The 21,118-nt window shown below is 44.1% G+C and overlaps 1 protein-coding gene across 1 annotated transcript in view; it reads left to right on the forward strand.

Annotated features, from left to right (window-relative positions):
* Positions 1-20,657, forward strand: part of tcf20 (transcription factor 20) — a 25,851-nt gene extending 5,194 nt beyond the window's left edge. The window contains exons 2-6 of the mRNA XM_051713783.1: positions 5,084-12,829; positions 12,958-13,051; positions 13,172-13,221; positions 19,169-19,258; positions 19,380-20,657. Coding sequence (XP_051569743.1) covers positions 5,930-12,829; positions 12,958-13,051; positions 13,172-13,221; positions 19,169-19,225 — 7,101 coding nt within the window. The 5' untranslated portion in view covers positions 5,084-5,929 and the 3' untranslated portion in view covers positions 19,226-19,258; positions 19,380-20,657. The remainder of the gene's footprint in view (positions 1-5,083; positions 12,830-12,957; positions 13,052-13,171; positions 13,222-19,168; positions 19,259-19,379) is intronic.
* Positions 20,658-21,118: the final 461 nt, after the last annotated feature.

The raw sequence follows: 21,118 nt of genomic DNA on the forward strand, positions 1-21,118 counted from the left end.
ACTCCATTGAATCACCATCAGTTTTGGTTCAATTGTGATATGAATAGGGATGCAGCGGTGTGTGCTTAGGGTCATTTTCCTGTTGGAAGGTGAACCTTCGGCCCAGTCTGAGGTCCTGAGCACTCTGGATCAGGTTTTCATTAAGGATATCTCTGTATTTTGCTGTGTTCATCTTTCCTTCAACCCTGACCAGTCCCTGCCGCTGAAAAACACCCCCACTGTATGATGCTACCACCACCATGCTTCACCGTTGGGATGTTATTGCGCAGGTGATGAGTGGTGCCTGGTGTCATCCAGACATGACGCTTGGAATTGAGGCCAAACAGTTCATCTTCATTTCATCAGACCAGAGAGTCTTGTTTCACACAGTCTGAGAGTCCTTTAGGTGCTTTTTATATGTGTCTTGCACTGAGGAGAGGCTTCTGTCTGACCACTCTGCCATAAAGCCCAGATCGGTGGAGTGTTACAGTGATGGTTGTGCTTCTGTAAGTTTCTCCGATCTCCACACATGATCTCTGGAGCTCAACCAGAGTGACCATCGGGTTCTTGGTCACCTCTCTTACCAAAGCCCTTCTCCCCCGATTGCTCAGTTTGGCCGGGCGGCCAGCTCGAGGAAGAGTCCTGGTTGTTCCAAACTTCTTCCATTTAAGAATTATGGCAGCCACTGTGCTCTTGGGAACCTTCAGTGCAGCTGAAATGTTTTTATAGCCTTCCTATATAGTTATAGTTATATCCTATAGTTCCGTTGACCTCATGGCTTGGTTTTTGCTCTGATATGCATTTTCAGCTGTAAGACCTTATATAAACAGGTATGTGCCTTTCCAAATCATGAGCTGACGTGATCGTGGAGGGCACCTTTCGCTGCCCAAACCCGATCCTTCAGTTCGTCCGTTTTCACTACCCTCGACGGTGGGGTGGCCGAGGGTTATGCCGCGGTACCCCAGATGGACAAGGCGATGGTGGCACACCTGTGCCCACTGAGCATCACCACCTGGCAGAGTCGCCCGGCACTCCCTTCCCGAGTCTGTAGGACAAAGTCGTCTCTGCACGCCATGGCCCTCTTACAGGTCCATCAGGCCAAGGCTTTGAAAGAGCTACATGAGGTAGTTCTGATCCCGGTGTGCTACAAGAGCTGCGCTCGGTGACCGATCTCGCCCTCCGTGCGACTAAGGTCACAGCGTGCGCACTCGGGCAGTCGATGTCCATGCTTGTGGTCCAGGAGCGCCACCTGTGGCTGAACCTGGTCGAGATGAGGGACGCGGACTCTTCGGCGACACCGTCGAGGACTTCGCCCAGCAGTTCTTGGCGGTGAAGCAACAGATGGAGGCCATTCAGCACATCTTGCCCTGATGCGGCTCAAGAGTGCGCACCCCATCTGTTCGCTGAGGGCATCCCCCTGCGGTGACACAACTCAACCGGCTCTGCCCCAGTCAGAGCCCAGCCTTTGACCCCAGCGTAGAGCCCTCCGCAGGAGAGAGACACCTCTCGCTTCTCAGCCGGCTGCGAAGACCCCCAGGAGGGCTCCCAAGCGCCCCTGAGACGGGACACCCGAGGATCGAGACGTCTGCGGGAACTCTGGAGCTGGTAGCCAGACCACTCCATCCCCTGGTGGAGGGCCGGGAGGATTCCTCTCTCCTCGGGTCACACCGCCAGTGCTCACGGTCGCCATCCCCATGGCTACCAGACACCCAGCACCTGGGCCTCACGAACACGGCCCCCCGCCTTAGCATGCCCCGCTGCATCACACAAATCACACCCCCGGCCAGCCGGTGGTGATGAGTCTCGAGGATGGCCCGATGGCCTTACGCCGGGCACGCGGAGCAAGGTAAGTGCTTTGAGGGTCCCCTCAGCGTGGCTGCCTCGGGTCGGAGCACTGCTCCCCGATGCGGCACTCCCTGCTCCCCCCCGCCGCGAGGCCCCACCCCCAGGAATGTCGGATGCGATCCTTCCATTAGTGCCCCTTTCCCGGAGTTTGGACGCGTGGCTATCGCTTTTCAACCCGTCGCACTGGCTGGCCAGAACTATCTGACTCGGCTATGTGATTAAATTCGCCAGGTGCCCGCCCCTGTTCCGCGTCCTGTGGGCGGAGATTGTGGTCCTCCTTCAGAAGGACGCGATAGAGTGAGACAGGGGTTTTACAGCCCTTACTTCATCGTTCCCAAGAAGGGGGGTGGGTTGCGGCCAGTCCCGTGCCTAGCTCGCCCTGCGGAGGCTATTGCCGTTGATCCAGGGCAAGCACATGTTGGTCCGGACAGACAATGCGACGACAGTGGCTTATATAAACCGCCAAGGTGGTTTACGCTCTCGTCGCATGTCACAACTCACCCTTCACCACCTCCTCTGGAGTCAGCAGAGACTCAGGTCACTGCGGGCCACTCACATCCCTGGCAACCTCAACGTCACAGCAGATGCTCTGTTGCGGCAGGTGGCGCTCAGGGGAGAGTGGAGACTCCACCCCCAGGTGGTCCAGCTGATTTGGAGTCGATTCGGCAAGGCACAGGTAGACCTGTTCGCCTCCCGGGAATCCTCCCACTGCCTGCTCTGATATGCCCTGAAGGGAGCTCTCCTCGGTACAGATGCGGTGGCACACAGCTGGCCCCGGGGGCTGCGCAAATACGCGTTCCCCCCAGTGAGCCTACTTGCACAGGTTCTGTGCAAGGTCAGGGAGGACGAGGAGCAGGTTATTTTCGTGTCTCCGTTTTGGCCCACCCAGACCTGGTTCTCGGACCTCACACCCCTCACGACAGCACCTCCCTGGCAAATTCTCCTGTGGAAGGACCTGCTTTCTCAGGGACGGGGCACCCTCTGGCACTCACGCCCAGACCTCTAAAATCTCCATGTATGGTTCCTGGATGGGACGTGGAAGATCTAACTGGTCTACCGCCCGCAGTGGTTAACATGATCACTCAGGCCAGAGCTCCTTCTACAAGGCAGCTGTATTCCCTGAAGTGGCGTATCTTCGCTAAGTGGTGTTCTTCCCGTAGCGAAGACCCCCAGAGGTGCGCAGTCGGGTCAGTGCTTTTCTTCCTGCAAGAGAAGTTGGACAGGCGGCTGTCTCTCTCCACTCTCATGGTCTATGTAGCTGCTATAGCAGCACACCATGACGCTGTTGAAGGTAAGTCTCTTGGTAAGCACGACCTGATCATCAAGTTCCTGAGAGGTGCCAGGAGGTTGAACTCTCCTAGACCGTGCCTCTTTCCCTCATGGGACCTCTCCGTGGTCCTTTTAGGCCTACGGAGAGCCCCGTTCGAGCCCCTAGGGTCAGTCAAGTTAAAGGCCGTCTCATTGAAGACCGCGCTCACTTCCATCAAGAGGGTCGGGGACCTGCAAGCGTTCTCTGTCAGCAAAGAGTTCCTAGAGTTCGGTTCAGAAGACTCTCGCGTGATACTGAGACCCCGACCGGGCTATGTGCCCAAGGTTCCCACGACCCCTTTTAGGGATCAGGTGGTGAGCCTGCAAGCACTGCCCCCGGAGGAGGGAGACCCAGCCTTATTGTTGCTGTGTCCGGTGCGTGCTTTGCGCATCTACTTGGATCGCACGTAGAGCTTTAGACGCTCTTTGCAGCTCTTTGTCTGTTTGGCGGACAGCGGAAAAGGAACACTGTCTCCAAACAGAGGCTTGCCCACTGGATCGTGGATGCCATCGCTTTGGCCTACCAGACCCAGTCTGTGCCTGCCCCCTTGCGGGTTCAAGCACACTCCACAAGGAGTGTGGCATCTTCGTGGGCACTGGTCATGGCAATTGCATGGCTGCTTAAGCAGAGAGTGTGAGTGCTAGAATGACCTACCTGATGTCCTGAATTGTCTCCAATTGAGAATGCGTGGCACATTATGAAGACCAAAATACGGTGACACTCTCCTAAAAAAAAGAAAAAATATTGTCGGTGGATGATTTATCAGACCCGGTGTGAATAGCTCCATAGGAATACATTTTTCCTGTTCAAAATCTTTTCGCAACAAACACTCGCACTAGGGCTGAGCAATACGGTGATGTAAACGGATATTGACAATCTCTGATCAAATATTCAGATGCCAGTTGCGACTCTTTGACAGAAGATGATCGACATTATAGGAAAATTACAAAACCATGGAGCTGGGAAGTCGCCAAATACATTAACTAGTAGCACAGCGTATGAAATTAGCACTCGCTAAATGCGGGAAGCCTATATCATGCACATACTAGGTAATTTTGCTCATCTACCCGGCACTGTAGCAGGCTAAATGTAAGACGTCTTGGAATGACACAAGAAATGCTGTAAGACACAAAGACAAGCGCTTGAAGAAACACACTTTATTATATTTTGAAGAACAGGTGACAGAAAAGCCGTTGATGCACGTGTCTGACGTGCTGTTTGTTCTGAGGTGTGAAGCGCAAGCATGTCTCATGGAACGCGCATGTAAAGAGTTTTCACACTTTCTTTGCTGTTTCAGTTGTCTGAAAACTGTTTGCAACAATGGTGTCATCTATGAGAATGCTGCAAATGACCAAGACATTCTCAGGAGGAAAAGTTCGAGCTTAACATTCAATTTGAACGCAAATCTGCAGGTTCACTTTATAGCTTACAAATTTGTATACAACCTAAACAAGTTAGGTATTCATTTTTTACGAGTTTCAGGCTCTGTTTTGTTCCCCAGTAGACAATATTATGTTTGATCTTGTTTTGTTGTTGTGACTGAGGTAAAATGTCCTGCTTTTGTTTATTAATGTGCTTTTCTCAGTTGGAGAGATTTGAGTTGATTCACATGGGATCTTTAAGCTCAAATACCGTAATTTAAGGATGTGAATGCTGTCTGTAAAGATATTGAAAAGTAAATTGCTGATATGACTCTAAATTATCCAGTGACCTTTCTAGACTATATTACTAAAATAAACTTAATTTTACTAGCTGCCATACTGTACTTAAATGTTTTCTAAAGGACTAGTTGAAGAACTGTTTGTTTGTACTTATAAATTGTAATAATTGACAGTAGGCTAAGTGTACTTGGGTTGTTATTTGGTTGTGAAACATGAACATTGCACTAAAGCAATGCTAAACCAGTAAGAACTGAATCATTAATATACTGTGTTTTTCCTGTATTTTCAGAACATCTCAAGCTTCCCGTTTCCAGAAAAAGATACCCTCATATTGAGTGAATTGGATTAAACTAGCAACTGGATGGCACATCACTGACCACCATCTCCACTGAAAAACACCTTACAGTAATGGACAATGATTGGATGAGCAAAGAAACAAAGTAGAAGATAATGCTCCTGCTGAAGTGAATAACTAATATGGGAAAAGGCAAATATTTGGGTAAAGCTGGAAAATATTTGGCAGCAAAGATTTCAATGAATCATGACTCGAGAGAGCCCAGAAAATCTTCATGACCCAGGAAATATGAAGAAAACTCTTGATATTAAAGTCTTGATCTTTCTTAAACTATTTACAGTGTCAGTGAATACATGTGCCAACCGGAGGAAGAATTTTTGTTTGTTTGTTGCTAACCTGTCAATGAACTATTATAATTCTACTGCATGGCTGCTATACACATGCATTTGCACAGTTTCCAAATGGCAAAGAGCAGTATCACACTACAGTATCAAGATATTGACATTGTCTTAATGAGACGTAATTGAGTATTTTTACTTCTTGGCTGGTAGTCATTTTGTGACAACACTAAACCTGTCTTCATTTTCCAAAAATCATCAGATCTAGTGCTAAACCACATCGTGGCAAACAGCAGCTGAATCTGCTGGTTTGTAAAGCTACGTTTGGATCAGTGGGCATTTGCTGGTGTCTCCTGCGATACTGCTACAGATTACAGTTTCACTTTATGTAATTTCTCTGTATCCACAAAGCTAAAACAAAACATTCCAATTTGCCATTTGTATTTTTTTTTTTTTTTTTTTTTTTAAAGAATTGCCATCTAATACTCTAAAAACACAAAAAATGCAGAATTTTCCCAATAGTCCAGTCCCTATTCATCCAGGGTTTAGCCGAGGAGGAACTGTGGTCAGTTCCTCATATCAGCCCCACCCTTCAGACCTTCAGATATCCCCCAGAGCCTCAGAGGACTATGTTGCCATGCAGCAAGCTCAACCTAACCTGCAGAGTCGCAGGCAGCACATTCACCTACGGAGCCAGCAGCATCTTATACATGCCCCTCCTATACATGGTTATGGCTCCAGAAGAGGGACTGGAGAGATGACACAGGGGAATACTCACAGTGGAGGTGCTGGGAACTCTTACCTTAAGGAAAGTATGGATTTTTATTTTCCAGTGAGTGGGCGGGAAAGAAGCAGAAGAGGGGGAGCTGGATTTGCTGCAGGAATTAGGTACACAAACATGGATGGACATACACCTCACAGGTACCAACAGTCATCTGGAATGATTTCTCCCTACCCTATGGATTATAGCTCCAGCAGTGGCTCTGGAGTGGGAGGTAGCAATAGTAGCAGTGGCGCTGGTTCATTTTCTCCCTCTCAGCAATACAGTATGGCTCACAATACTTCTGCGCAATCAGCCATTCAAATACATCAACGCCAGCATGGTCAGAAATATCCCTCACATCAAGGAGTACACCAAGGTCAGCATCACCGGGCATACTCTCTGTCTGGAAGCAGAATACCACCTCAGTTTGGACACTATGCCCCGATAAATGCCACCTCAGGCTCTACTGGAATGTATAACTCGCCACCACAAAGATACGATGTGAGCAGCAGCAGCACAGATGCCAAAATGAATAACTCACCCATTCAGTCTAATCCAAATTCTAATTCAAGTTCAAACAGCTGTGAGAACACGGGACAAAGTTACTCATCCTCTACTCATCCGCCATATTCACCACAATCTCGGTCCCTTCACAAGCATGCCTCCCACTCCCAGCATGCGTCTCAGTACTGCTCTGAAGCAGGTTATGATCCTTCCCTCAAAGCGCAGCATAATTTACACACCAAACCACCCCATTCCTCTATCCCCTCCAGTCCTGCTCTGCCTCCACATACCCCACAAGACATTGCCAAATCTCCAGTGCATTCCCAAAATCAAGTGGCTCACATCCAACAGAATTTCAGTCCCATATCTAACCCCTCCCCTGCTCCATCTGCTGTACAATCTCCGAGCTGCAGCTCATCCTCCTCTCCTCTCATGGGGAATTTAGAGGGAAATAGTACAGCTACTCATATGCAGCCATCATCCCACCCCTCTGTTCCAAACAGTCGCAGCAGTCAAAGCCATGGACGGCTTCTGCAGGCTGTACCTCAGCTGAGCCCAACTCCTAATTCTAACAGCAGCATCAGTAGTTGTGGAAGCAGTGTAGGAGCTAAAACATCTGGTTTTAACCACAGCGCCGGCATTGGTCACTCTGCCATGAGTCAGAGCCGAATAGGACTAGGTCCTTGGGGGGGACCAGGGGAAGATGGCTCCCTTTACCATCATGACAAACTCTTACCGGATCCTGGTCTAAATAGCCTCAATGCTCTAACCTCTCAAGTGGAAAATTTGCCTAATACAGTGCAACACATGCTGCTAACAGACAATGTGTTGTCCCAGAAGAAGAGCAGAGATGGTACACATCATCTTCAGATCCATCAGTCTGGCAACCAAAACAAATGTGGAAATTTGATCACAGCAAACGAAGAGAGTTCTGAGATGGTGGAAACAAAACAGGATCCAGAATTAGAACTGAAGAGAATTAAGCAGGCAAGTGGAACTAGCAATGAGTCTGAGCCACGCAACTACCGATCATCACAAAGTCAGATTAATTCAGAACGGAATCAGCATGGATTGGATATCCAGGTCAACACTGGAGTCATTTCAACAGCTTCAAAACAATCTACCAGTGAGCCGTCAACACCAAATGCTCAAACAAAGACACCAGAAACTCTCACTTCCTTGTCCTCCTCACCACCATTGGTTCATCCTTCTGCTGAACCCAGCCCCAAACAACAGTTGTATCCCCCTCCCCCACCACCCACTCAATCAGGACGTCCAAAATGTGTGGCTGAAAGAGAACCTGATAATAAAGATAATATTGGAATGAAGAGGCGAAAGATCAATATTATAAAAGATGAAGAAAGCGAAGTTGAAAGTGGAGTTACTCCTTGTTGTAGAGAAAATAGATCTGAGAATAGATTTGCCAGCACTAATGAAATTCAGTCAGTCCCTCCCACAAAGAACGAAGCTGAGATAGATGGAAACAGGGGCAGTGTACAGCAGCTTCAGAATTCACAGCAGCTTGAGAATCCAAGCAAAAATGTAAATGTTTCGGAAAAACATAATGTTGCAGGTGTTGGGGTTATTGTCTCTGCACGTTCTGAACTAAATACTGGATCAATTAAACATACAGGAGCCAAATACCCACGTTATAGTGTTTCTCATAACCCAACCAAACACAGCTGTCCTGAGGAGCAACAGGATGCAAACATCTTACGAGAGGCAAGAAGTCATAATGGAAAAGGGGAAATCTGCATGGAAACATATGGTTCAGAATATATTTCCCCTAAACAAGAATTTGGCCTAAACATACCCTCAAATCATTCTCACTTTTCATATAAATATATAAATCCTGATGTTCAGTACAATGCCTGCATGAGTGCAAAGAACAAAGGAAAATTAGGACCAGGAAGTGGAACAGGCCCAGATAGATACCAAAGTTATCATCAGCTGAGGGCCAGCTATGGATCTATTGCTAGGAAGGACATTGGTATTTTTGCTGTGGACGGGGGCAAAGCGATTATATCAAGAGGTCAGGATAGCAATTCTCAGTTTCAGCAATCATTTCCCAGTCTTTTGCAGGAAGTCCTCCAAGGTCATCACTTAGATCGATGCTATGGACGTCCTGACCAGACATCTAGTGTTCACCAACCTCAAGGTACATCCCAGCACCGTTATCAAACGAGACTACCTTACAGTATGATTGAAAATTTGAGTTCAATAGGCCCTCAACCCAATGTCCATTTCAATCGAATGGCCTCTGGAAAACCACCAAATTCAAATCAAAATCAGGGACCTGATAATGAGATGATTCTAGACCCTCCTCATCCCTCTTGGGATTCTGAAGCACAAAGGCCCAACCTGATTCATGGTGTCTGCTTAGAAAAAGAAAAAAGCAGCATGTCTCCCAGCCAGTCCACCCACATGCAACAGCCTTCAGATCTCACAACAGGAGCCCCTCCAAAGCACATCAACTTGGCTGACTACTCTTTGCAACACCAAAAAACATTGAGATACGGTACCTCTCCCTCTGCTGTGGAACAACTGCTTCTACAAGAAACTGAACCATTAGCATGTAGTGTAGGTCCTTTGAGTCAGACTCAATCTCAGACATCATCATCCTCAGGAAGGCGTTCAGTCATTTGTGATGCATCCCCTTCTCGACGTACAACTCCAGAGAGAGAAAGAGGACCCTCTGGACCGTCAGTCATTCAACAACCATTTTCATCTGGATCAAGTGATCAACAACGTTGCAAGGTGGAAATAGAAGCAAAGAAAGAACACAGCAAGGATGACTCATCAAAGATTGATCCTGCAGGTCAGAATTCAGATGACTACTGCAGCACGCCACCCCATAAGGAGGCAAAAAAGTCCCTGCATCCCTCTGTAGATGTTGATTTTAACTTAGAAAGAACCAGCAGTGCCAAAGGCAACAATGAACCCACCAGCAACCTGCCATACCTTTCTCAAATGTCTTCTAATCTCTTCTCTTCACCACCAAGAGAGCAGTCATATTCCCAGGCTGTTGATGGTTTTCGAGCATATGGGTTTAGTGACACCATGGATGGGCCAAAAATGATGTCCCACACTACAACTCAAAATCCATTCCCCACTGCATCAGCATATTCTAAAAGCACCCCCTCTGCTAACAAGTTACAAGTATTTCCACCAAGTTTACCTCCTCAGGACAGACCAAACTGGACTCCTGGCAGACAAAGACTGAAAGATATGGACAGACATGTTCCCCAGAGACTGCCTGGACGGAAGTATAAATCACAATCTCCAAGTGATATTCTGCATAGTCAGTATCACGTATCTCAACAGCACTCTCATCCCAGTTCTCACTTTGACATGAAAATGTGGGATGCTTATCCTGAAAGAGAGGAAGCTGGACAACCACCCCCTGCAGTCCCTCATGAGCATGTTGGTTCTCAACCAGTCCCAAATATTGCTCCTAAACATGGAGAAGGGGACTTCTCAGATGGAAGTGCAGAACATCCTGTCAAATCTTTTCATACAGTGGTTCCAGCTGATGTTATCAGTAAGGGTGCCCAAGGGATTCAGCAGGGACAGAGCCAAGCCAAATCTGGATTATCAGCTGAAACCAACCCTTTAATAATGAGAAGGAGAGTTAGATCATTTATTTCTCCTATTCCAGCAAAGAGGCAGCATCAGGATGTTCCAAGTCAAAGGCCAGGATCAGTGTATCATTCCCCACTGTCCCACTCTGATTCTAGAATTGCAAGCAACAGTTGCTCTGGTAGTAATGATACTCAGCCCAAATTGGCATCCCCTAATTTACATCACCCCAGTGCTAATTCACCTCCACAGGGCAAAATAAAGATTCTTTCCCCAAGAAAAGGCCGTGGTCTAAAACTTGAGGCAATTGTGCAGAAAATTACTCCCAGTGTGAAAAAAGACAACTTCAGTAATAGTCATGTGGATTCGGATTACTCCAAAGTTTCTCATTACACCTCTGACATAGCACACCCTGAGAGTGGCACGTTTTCAAATGTTCCTCAGGGAGAGGAGGGCTGTTTATCATACCTTGATGAGTCTCATCCTTTAAATGATCTTATGCCATACAGAGCCGTTGAAGATGCTTATCCTTGTGATTCTCAGTCTCTAAAACCAGCTGCAACAACTTCTAGCAGTAGTGCACTCAGAGGTTTGCCAAAAGATTTTGACTTTGGATTAGGTTCCGCTGGCTCTTCAGGATCTTTGGTGGGTGAAAACGATAAGGATGATTTTACCTTGTTAGGCCCCCTTCCACCCCCACCTCCTTTACCTTGTCCTGTACAGGGATCCCCTCCTCCATCTTCATCTGCTTTGTCAGACATACAGCAGTTCACAAACACTTACCAACAGCTGGAAACCAGACGAAGCGAGCAGTCGGCTGCTAACCTACTGAGGCAGAAATTGCAAGAGACTGGCATGGGCTTTGATGATTACACAAGTGGGGATTACTATGATGCCAACACTGGCCATTGTCAGAGCCCTGGGCAACACCTCCTTTCTCAAGCTCCTCAGCACCAGATGACCTCCCTCAGGTTGGCAGGTTCAGAGTCTAAACCATCAGAAAGCACTGTTCCCAAGGGTTATTTTCCATCGGGTAAGAAAAAAGGGCGCCCAGTAGGCAGTGTGAATAAGCAGAAACGTGCCCAAGCTCAAATTCAGATCTCAGCAGCCAGTATACCTGCAGCCCCTCTCAGTTCACCTATAGCTGCCCCTCAGTCTGACCCAACCCCAAACACTGCAGATGAGGTGCCCCGAACACCAACACCACCTGACCAGAAACCCTGTCCATCTTTGGTCCCTCCTGCTCAAACTCAGTTGATGAAAGTGGATGTCGACAGTGAGGAGACCCAGCCAGAGATTGATGTGAAGCCTGCTAGACATAGACAGAGAAAGGTAAAAGAAGGCAATGAAACCTCTGGCTCAGTTGTCAAGCAGAGAAGGAAAAGGAGGGGAATGGCTTCTAAAGAGGATCTGGACACTCAAACTAACAGTTGCGTAAACATGGGCCTGTGTGGAATATTCTCAGATGTTAGGAATACTGTTTTCTCTCCTTACATTCATGTGGAGAAACAGATAGCTGAGATCGGGGCAGTCTGTACAATAATCAATGCAGAAGATGAAAAATCTAAAGGCGGAGGCAAAGCTTGTCATTTTGGGGTTGATGCCCCCTTAAATACCTTAATGTCATCTCAGCTAGTGAGAAGAGAAAAGGAAAATGATAGAACAAAGGATGTGTCCGAGAAGGTTGAATCTGTCTTACAGTCAGGAAAGACACTTCCTACATCTGGACATGTTCTTCAAGGGCCTGTGATATCAGAGACAGGACACACTGGTCGTCTCTTATGCTGCCTTTGCCAAAAATGGGCCAATTACAAAAATCTTGGGGATCTCTATGGTCCCTTTTACCCTGCCGAGTATGTAGCCAAGATCCCTAAGAATCAACCTCAAATCCGACAAACTTTATCTCACCATGGGGCGGCTACAACAGGTTTCAGTATGACATCCATTTCAACAGAACTGACTCCCCAGGATACAAGATTACATGACCCTCAAAATGTCAAGTCATCTACGGACAGCGATTGCACAGTAAGTCAGGCAACAAACCCAACATCCCCAACAACCACCATTGGCACTGCCTCCCCCAGTGTGGCTGAGGAAATGCCTTTGCAGAATACTAAGACCAGCAGCTCTACCTCAAAGGAGACAGCTCACACCTGGGATCCAGCAGTAGAACTGTTAAGCGGAATGGGAGCATCAAAAGTGCGAGAACTGGATTGTGAAGTCGTACTGAAACAGCTGCAGTTAGAGGACTCGCAGCAAAGGCCCCAGCACAGAAAACTGACATCCCATCCACGCTTCAAAAGGAGACATAAATCCAGCGATGATTTACCTCGTACTATCCCTATCAACAGCAAAGCCTCTCTGCCCTTTCAGCCTCCCCCACCCAGCCTGGATTCCCTGGGCCCCATGGCACAACTGGCTCAGCTCCCACTTGTGCCCCTGGACCCAGAGGAGCTGTGGGTGCACGAGGGCTGCATCGTGTGGACCAGTGGGGTGTACCTTGTCAATGGGAGACTGTATGGCCTTCAGGAGGCACTAGATGGTGCTAGAGATACAGTAAGTGGAAAAAAATCATCAGCTTGTATTACAAGCAAGTTTAATTATGTGACGAGATCAAATTTGTGTAGGTGTGATATTTGGGATATTTACTGCTTTCCTTTTTGACTGTGTCATTGCATTCTTAGAGCTGCTCTCATTGTGAGATGGTGGGCTCAACACTTGGCTGCTACAGTAAAGGTTGCACACTGAGGTACCATTACCTCTGTGCCATAGAGGCAGGTGAGAGATGAAATCACCATGGTCTGCACTTGTTTTTATAAATACAAATGTATGTATTTGTGACCAGAACAGACACTTGGAAGCGCTAAATCTATTCATTTTTTTCTTTTGTCCTTAAAGATTGCTCTTTAAATGAAGACAACTTTTCTCTGAGGTGTCCAAAGCACAAGGTAAGAGATCAAACCTGCACATTTAACTATGGAAACATTATCAAGAACCCAAGATAGATGCTAGGAAGACATGTCTATTTTTATTTTTTTATGAAGAGTTGGCAGTACCATTAGAAAACTGGTCCAGATAAAGTTGATTTCAGGGTTCTGATCCCAGTTGGTGGTAGTCTGTACAGAAAATGAACAAAACAGTGGAAGGTGCCTTAAAGAAACTTGAACTATATTTTGGTGATGAATGTATATATTGCCGGGTACGGCATGGGACCCATCTTTATGATGGTAGCTTGTGAAAGGAACAGTGGCGCTCTCCTTCCCTCCTTAGTGCTAGGGTCTTCTACTTGGGCAAGAGAGAACAACCCTCAAGCCCCCCTTGCTAGGGTCACAGCTATACAGGTTTTTCCACCACTCTGTAAGAACCCAGAGTTTAATAGATCCCTTTTTTACCTCTTTACCTTTATAAGAAATAGGAAATGCCGTATGCCATGAGTTGCGACCTGTGTTGGTGGAGGAAGAGATCCTGGTCCTTGAGAAATGCAGTTTGCTGCAGACTCCGTTATTTCAACACGGTATTTTGGCTCCTACTTAACCTAGGCGGGAGGTTGGAATGGCTCAATCCAATCAATCGGCTTGTCAAGACTTGCCCTGGGACTGCTCTATGTAGGATAACTGAACATCAAATATTTCTCAGACTCCCAGTAGGCGTTGGCTAAGTGTCAGTCAAGTAAATTGAGCAACTTGTTGCTCAGTTTGCTTGAGTATATCATCCCTGTATCCCTGATGCATAATATGCTGGAGATCCGTGGCGCTGTGCATCCCTCTCTTTTGGGCTCCAAGGTGGGTGGGGAGCAGAGATGATGAAACTGAAAAACTAAAACATGGCTACAAAACACACCTCAAAAAAGCGTTTTTTGGGCTTGGACACTGATAATACTTTAGAAAACAAATGTGCCTCTATACCGAACAATGATGACTGGCCAAAATGTATCATTATTGAAGCTGCTGCTCCAGACTTTCCAATCAGCAAGCTTTCCTCTTTTGCTATACAAAAGGGCATTGCAGGAATTGCAGGTACAGTAAAAGAAGTGAAAAAGCTTCAATTTGGTCAAATTCTTGTGGAGTGCAGTAAAAAGGCCAATGCTGAAAACTTACTACATGCCAGCACGTTAGCTGGAGTACAGATAAAGACCTTCCCTCATCCATCTCTGAATTACAGTAAAGGGGTAATCCACACTAGAGAGCTGGACGACGTGGATGAACAAGAAATAACACATGAACTCAAGACTCAAGGAGTAACAAATGTTAAAATAATAATAATCAATAGAGAAGAGCGAACAATCAAACTAGTACATACATACTTTTAATAAACCGCTTTTTCCAGAAAAAATTTGAATTGGATACCTAAGTGGACCTATTTGTACCCAACCCTCTGCAGTGTTTCAACTGTCAAAGGTATGGACACGATCCAATGGCTGCAACAACAAACATACCTGTTGCAACTGTGGGGTGCAAGGCCACGACAAAGAGGGTTGTGAAAAACCACCTAAATGTTGTAACTGCTTAGGTGACCACCCAGCTGCATCAAAACAGTGTCCCATGTGGATCAAAGAAATAGAAATACAGAAGATCAGATGCACTGAGAGAATCTGTTATCTTGAAGCAAAGAAAATGGTGGCTGCTGTCCCTAGGTTTACTCTGAATAAAACCTCGCCTCTGCTGCAAAAAAAGTTGTGAGAACAATAGATTGCCAGACAGATATTACCTGGATGCACAAACATAAACGCCAGACTATAAATTATAGTAATACTCCCCCAAAGACGAAGAATACAGGAACTCAGAGGGAACCTCTTCTAAATGACATCCATTCCAATCAGAGCTCAATAACAGACAACCAAAAAGCAAAAAGAACAATAGAAAGGCAAGCTCTTCACAATCAAAAGCACCCCAGGATGAAACTTCAAAGATCAGGCAAACTAGAGATGTGGAAATGAAAGAGAGGGAACATCACAGTAGAAGTCCGTCCCCTAAAGGCAGAATCAGACCAACTCTCCCTATTCTTCCTAACAGGTAATGGAGAACGTTATCATCCAATGGAACTGTCCTGGTATCGGCTAATTTTACGGAACTACAACGTTTAATTGCAATCACCAATCCTATAGCCATATGTCTTCAGGAAACACAATTACCATCAGATTGTACTCTTTTAAAAAAATGTAAATTTTTAATACCTTCGGTCCCAATGACAAGCGGGCTTCCGGTGGTACAGCCATTTTAATAAGAAATGATGTGATCCACAGTCATATAAATATTAAAAGCAACCTACAGGTGACAGCAGTACGACTGACTCTGCAGAAAACCATCACAGCTGTTTCTGTCTACATTCCTCCAAATTCAAACTTTACACACACGGATCTAGATCACCATGTTGCTCAGCTCCCCCCCCCCCCCTTATTCTCATGGGCGATTTTAATAGTCACAACTTTCTGTGGGGCAGCAATCATTGCAATACAAAAGGTAAGAAGATAGAAGATTTTATAGATAACCATATTTTATACCTTTTAAATAATGGATCAAATACCTACTTACACCCGGGACATGGAACATACTCTGCGATCGACTTAACAATTTGTCAGCCTGGATTGTACTTGGACCTGTCATGGAGAGTCTGGCATGACCTCTGTGGTAGTGACCACTTCCCAATCATTGTAACCATCAAAGGAAGAGAGGTAGAAACAAATGTACAAAAATGGCAAATTAAAAAAGCTAATTGGTTTCAGTTTCAAACCCTCTGTTATGAGAGGCTTGCACAGTTTCCAGAAGACAGCCCTGATGCTATGCAGAATTTTACTAAAACGCTTATAGTTAATGATACAGTCCCAAGAACATCTTTAAATATGAAACGTAGGCGACTTCCATGGTTTGATAATAAATGTAAGGAAACCATACAAGAGAGGAAGAAAGCTGAAAGGATTTTCTTTAGACACCCATCAACTGAAAATCTTATCAAACTCAAGATGAGTAGAGCACGAGCAAGAAGAATCATAAATGAAGTTAAAAAGGAAAGCTGGAGAAAATTAGTTTCCAACTTGACATCAAGTACTTCATCAAACCAAATATGGAACTTGATATGGGTAATGAAGGGAAAAAACAATGGCCCTCAAATACAACACATCAAACAGCATGGTGCACTCGTGACATCAAAACAAGAAATTGCTAACATTTTATCAAGAACTTTCGAAAGCAATTCATCTATTGAGAACTGTCTTCCCGCTTTTTTCCCGAATATTTCTAAACAAGAAAAAGAGATTAACTTTGTCTCTAGCAATGCAGAGCCCTACAACGAACCCTTCTCCATGGAAGAGCTACAGCGGGCTATAAAAAAAATCCCACGACACAGCTGTTGGACCAGATAAAGTCCACTATCAATTCTTAAAGAATCTACCCCACCTCTTTCTGAAAATGCTCCTTAGAATTTTTAACTCCATCTGGATATCCAGAAAAATCCCACCCGCTTGGCATGAAGCACAAATAATACCCATTCCAAAGCCAGGAAAAGACCATAGTGATCCCATATATTATCACCCTATAGCCTTAAGAAGCTGCTTATGTAAAACAATGGAGAGGATGGTCAATGATCGCTTGGTCTGGGTACTAGAATCTGAACATCACATAAGCAATGCCCAATGTGGTTTCAGGAAAGGTAGAAGCACTACAGATCATCTTATTTGTCTTGAAAGCTATATTCGTGATGCTTTTATAAGAAAGGAGCATGTTGTAGCTGTCTTTGATCTGGAGAAAGCCTACAACACGATGTGGAAACATGGCATTTTAAAGGATCTGTATCAAATTAATTTTAGAGGTCACTTGCCAACCTTCATTGAAAATTTTTTAGCAAACAGACTTTTTAGAGAAAAAATAGCAAACACCTCGTCCAATGTACATAAACAAGAACTTGGAGTACCTTAAGGTAGTATTCTATCAGTAACTCTCTTTAGTATTAAAATAGACAGCATTGCGAAAGTCATTGGTTCAGATGTTCATTGTAGTTTATATGTAGATGACATCTGCATTTGCTACAGAAGCAAGTACATACATACTATCGAGCGAAAAATCCAACTAAAGATAAACAAAATGCACTCCTGGTCAGTGGTTTCATGTTCTCACAAACAAAAACTGTCTGTATGCATTTCTGTCAGCTCCGTTCGTTGCACAATGAACCAGAGCCGTTTATGGACGGAGTCGTTAAAGAGAATAGGTTCCTTGGTATCAACTTTGATAGCAAGGTGTCTTTTATCCCTCTTATTAAATTATTGAAAAATAAATGTTTTAAAGCTATGAATGTTTTAAAAGTTTTATCCAAAACCAAATGGGGAGCAGACAGTTCAACTCCTATGAATCTGTACAGAACCTTGATTCGCTTAAAGCTGGACTATGGAAGCATAATTTATGGATCAGCCAGGAGATCATATATACGACTTTTAGATACTGTTCATCACCAAGGTATTCGACTGGCCTTAGGAGCATACAGAACATCACCAATTCAAAGTTTACATGTGGAAGCCAGTGAACCTTCCTTGGAAATCAGACGCCTAAAGCTGACCCTACAATATGCAATCAAACTGAAAACAAATAAAGAAAATCTAGCCTATCCAGCAGTTTTTTCAATTCAAAATTCAATACTATATGAAAGAAAACCAAGTCACATTCGTCCATTTGGCCTACGTGTAAAAACCCATCTGGAGAATCTGAAAGTGGATCTAAACATTCTGGAGCAGACACTTTTTTTGCGAAATCCCCCCATGGGATCTCAAAAATCCCAAAATCCATCTGGATTTAACAAGAAACCAAAAATCAAAAACTCATCCGAATGAATTTTACCAACAGTTCCTGGATATAAGAGCAGTGTTCCCACAACATATCCCAGTATACACAGATGGATCCAAATCTGGAAATCAAGTGGCAGCAGACTTTGCAACAAGTCAACTGTGTCAAGGCATCTGCATCCAGTTTTTACTCCAGAGGCAAATGCTTTATTACTAGCACTGAACTTCATTGAGACTGTTCCACAGAAATCCTTTTTAATGATAACTGATTCTAAATCATGTCTGGAAGCATTGGAGTCTATAAGAACCGATCACCCAACAATCGTGAAGATTTTAAACAAAGTGTCATCTCTGGAATCAAAGAATTTTAGTATTATTTTCTGCCATTCAGGAATCTCTGGAAATGAACAAGCAGATAGAGCTGTCAAAGAAGCATTATCCTCAGAACCAGTAAAATGCTCTATTCCATTCACAGACCTAAAACCAACTTTAAACGTATACACTAAAAACAAATGGCAGTCAGAATGGGATCAATGTTTAACCAACAAATTACAGGAAATAAATCCTGTTGTTGGGACAAGACAAGTATTCCCTTTTAATAATTGTTGGGATCAAGTCACTTGCACTCGATGCCGGATAGGACACGCAAGGCTCACACACAAATTTTTACTATCTGGAGAAAATTCACCAAAGTGCCCATCCTGTCAGAGCCCACTATCCATTAAACATGTCTTACTGGACCTGTAACGCTTCTACACACTTGAGGAACCTGTATTATTCTGTTTACACTTTTGAAAAGGTTTTTAATCAAGTAAATCCAAATATAGTTTTAAGGTTTTTAGAAAAAATGAATCTTAAACACCTTTTTTAGTTTTACTCTTAAATAACTAAATTGGCTCTCGCCATGAATATAGCCATAGAAGCTGGCATGGCGTTCAAAAAGGAAAGAAAGAATGTATATATTGACATTGTTTAAGAAGCTTCACACTGAAACTTATGTTATTAGTTCACTATTTACCGTGATTTCTTCATATATTTTCTCTGTGAGCTTTCAGTGCTCTTTTTGCTCTTGGTTTAATATCAGTATTGTGCATGTGCTCATGTTTGTGTGCACTCTATTTCCACAGAGCAACAGAATTGCCAAACCTGGAACTACGTATCTGGAGCAGTCAGAGAGAGGGTGAAAATACACAAAACAAATCACACACAGATCAGACGTGAGTAGACTAACAGAGTTGTCTCTGATGAAATTTGATGAATGTTGTTGCTATTTGAGGAAGGTATGATGATTCCTGTTTTGCTGTACCTGTAACTGTACCTATGCTGTACTTGTCTCAGGTTCTCCAGCAGAGAGACTACGCCTGACTGTGTGACTTTCAGCTGAACCGGAACACCATCGTCGTACTTGCGGATAGAGTTACCATGGTTACAGATGGATTCATTTTGGAATGTAAAGCTAAAAGACTTTTTCTAAAGAACACTAATAACTGTGAGAAAACTGGTATCACAGAAAACACGTTTTTCATTTATCTTCTGTTCTGTGGGGAGAAAAAACAGCAGCAACACAAAACGAGCCATCAACAATCAAAGCTCTAGATGGACAGAATGGACCTTCCTCCAAGATGAAGAAATGCTAACTGCCTTTCAAAACATGAATTCAGTTTGCAGAGATTTTGCAGTCTTTGACTGAGTCCATTGTTGTTATTTTATCTTTGTTAGTTTATTCTAGTAAAAACAGTGTTCTTGAGCGCTTTGGGAACAAAAGACCTGAATGAGAAGAGGGGACCAAGTGGAAAGAAAAAGGGACAGGCTATGTATTTACACCTTTTATATTTAGTATTTTATAACTCATATTATCATTATTTTAAACATTGCTTTTGTTTTAATCAGTATTTTACCCTCAGAATTAGACAGAATTCTGAATCTTCATATCACTAATGAGACCGACTAAAGGACGGGGACCAGAATGTTATTCCATTATGACATCATTGAACATTCTCAGTGACATCACATGGAATGTTGAGGTCCAGTTGCCACAGAGACATTGTTGTCATGGAGACCGCACATATATTGCCTTTGAAGGTGTGCGTGCTTGTGTGTGTGTGTGTGTGAGAGAGAGAGAGAAAGTTTAGCTGTGTGTTTGCTTGTCTGTTTTTTCTCCTTTGATAAGTGTTCTTACTTTTCTCCTCCAAGAATTTTGTGCTACAGATGAGATACAGGAGAAGCAAATGGACCTGACATTATTTTTCAAAGGAAGAAAATTTGCAGATTAACTCTGTAGGATGGAACGTATTAGGAGCTGCACTCTTGTCTTAACTGGACTGCCGAGTTGTGGATTTTACCGTATGTGACATGGTGAAAACTTGAAATGCTTTTGAAGGGGTCCACCTGTCATTTCATTTTGATAGGGGAGGGAGATAAACATTCCTCTACCATTTCATGGAAAAAAAGCAGGCATGAGTGCAAAACTCCATCTTCAGAACAATCACTGTCATTTTTTTTTAATTTTTATTCTTTTAAAAATAAAACCACAAAGAAAAGAATGACCCTATGAAAACATGTTGATCTAGAAAAATGTCAATATGCTTCTGACTCATGAATACAGTTATACAATGAAGAGTATTTGTACTATTTCTGCATTATGTATTATGAATACTTTGCATAGCATGCACATATTCTTTATGGAATACTTGGATGATTTATTACATTTGCCAAAATTTTAGTATACGACAGAGCACATTGGGTTAGATAATGCAATATGGTGGACCTTGCATGTGTTAAAAGAGCCGTGATTTAAAAAAAAAAAAAAAACATTTTTTATTTTTTTATCTGGAGCTAAGGTGTTTACACAAGATTGGATTGCAAAAATGCAATATAACTATTTTATTTCTGAGAGTGGTTCACTTACGTGTATAAGGTTACATGGCAATAATATGACAAGCATGTATGTAGCATACAGGGGATCAAGGTTTGGCTGATTAGTGTGGGCTGTTAACTGTAACCACTCCATTGTGTTGACAAAAAGCCTATTCCTCCATTGATGGACGTTCAAAAGTAGGCGTGTATACTAACAAAAA

Source organism: Myxocyprinus asiaticus, chromosome 13 (assembly GCF_019703515.2).
Source record: "Myxocyprinus asiaticus isolate MX2 ecotype Aquarium Trade chromosome 13, UBuf_Myxa_2, whole genome shotgun sequence".
Lineage (NCBI taxonomy): Eukaryota > Metazoa > Chordata > Actinopteri > Cypriniformes > Catostomidae > Myxocyprinus > Myxocyprinus asiaticus.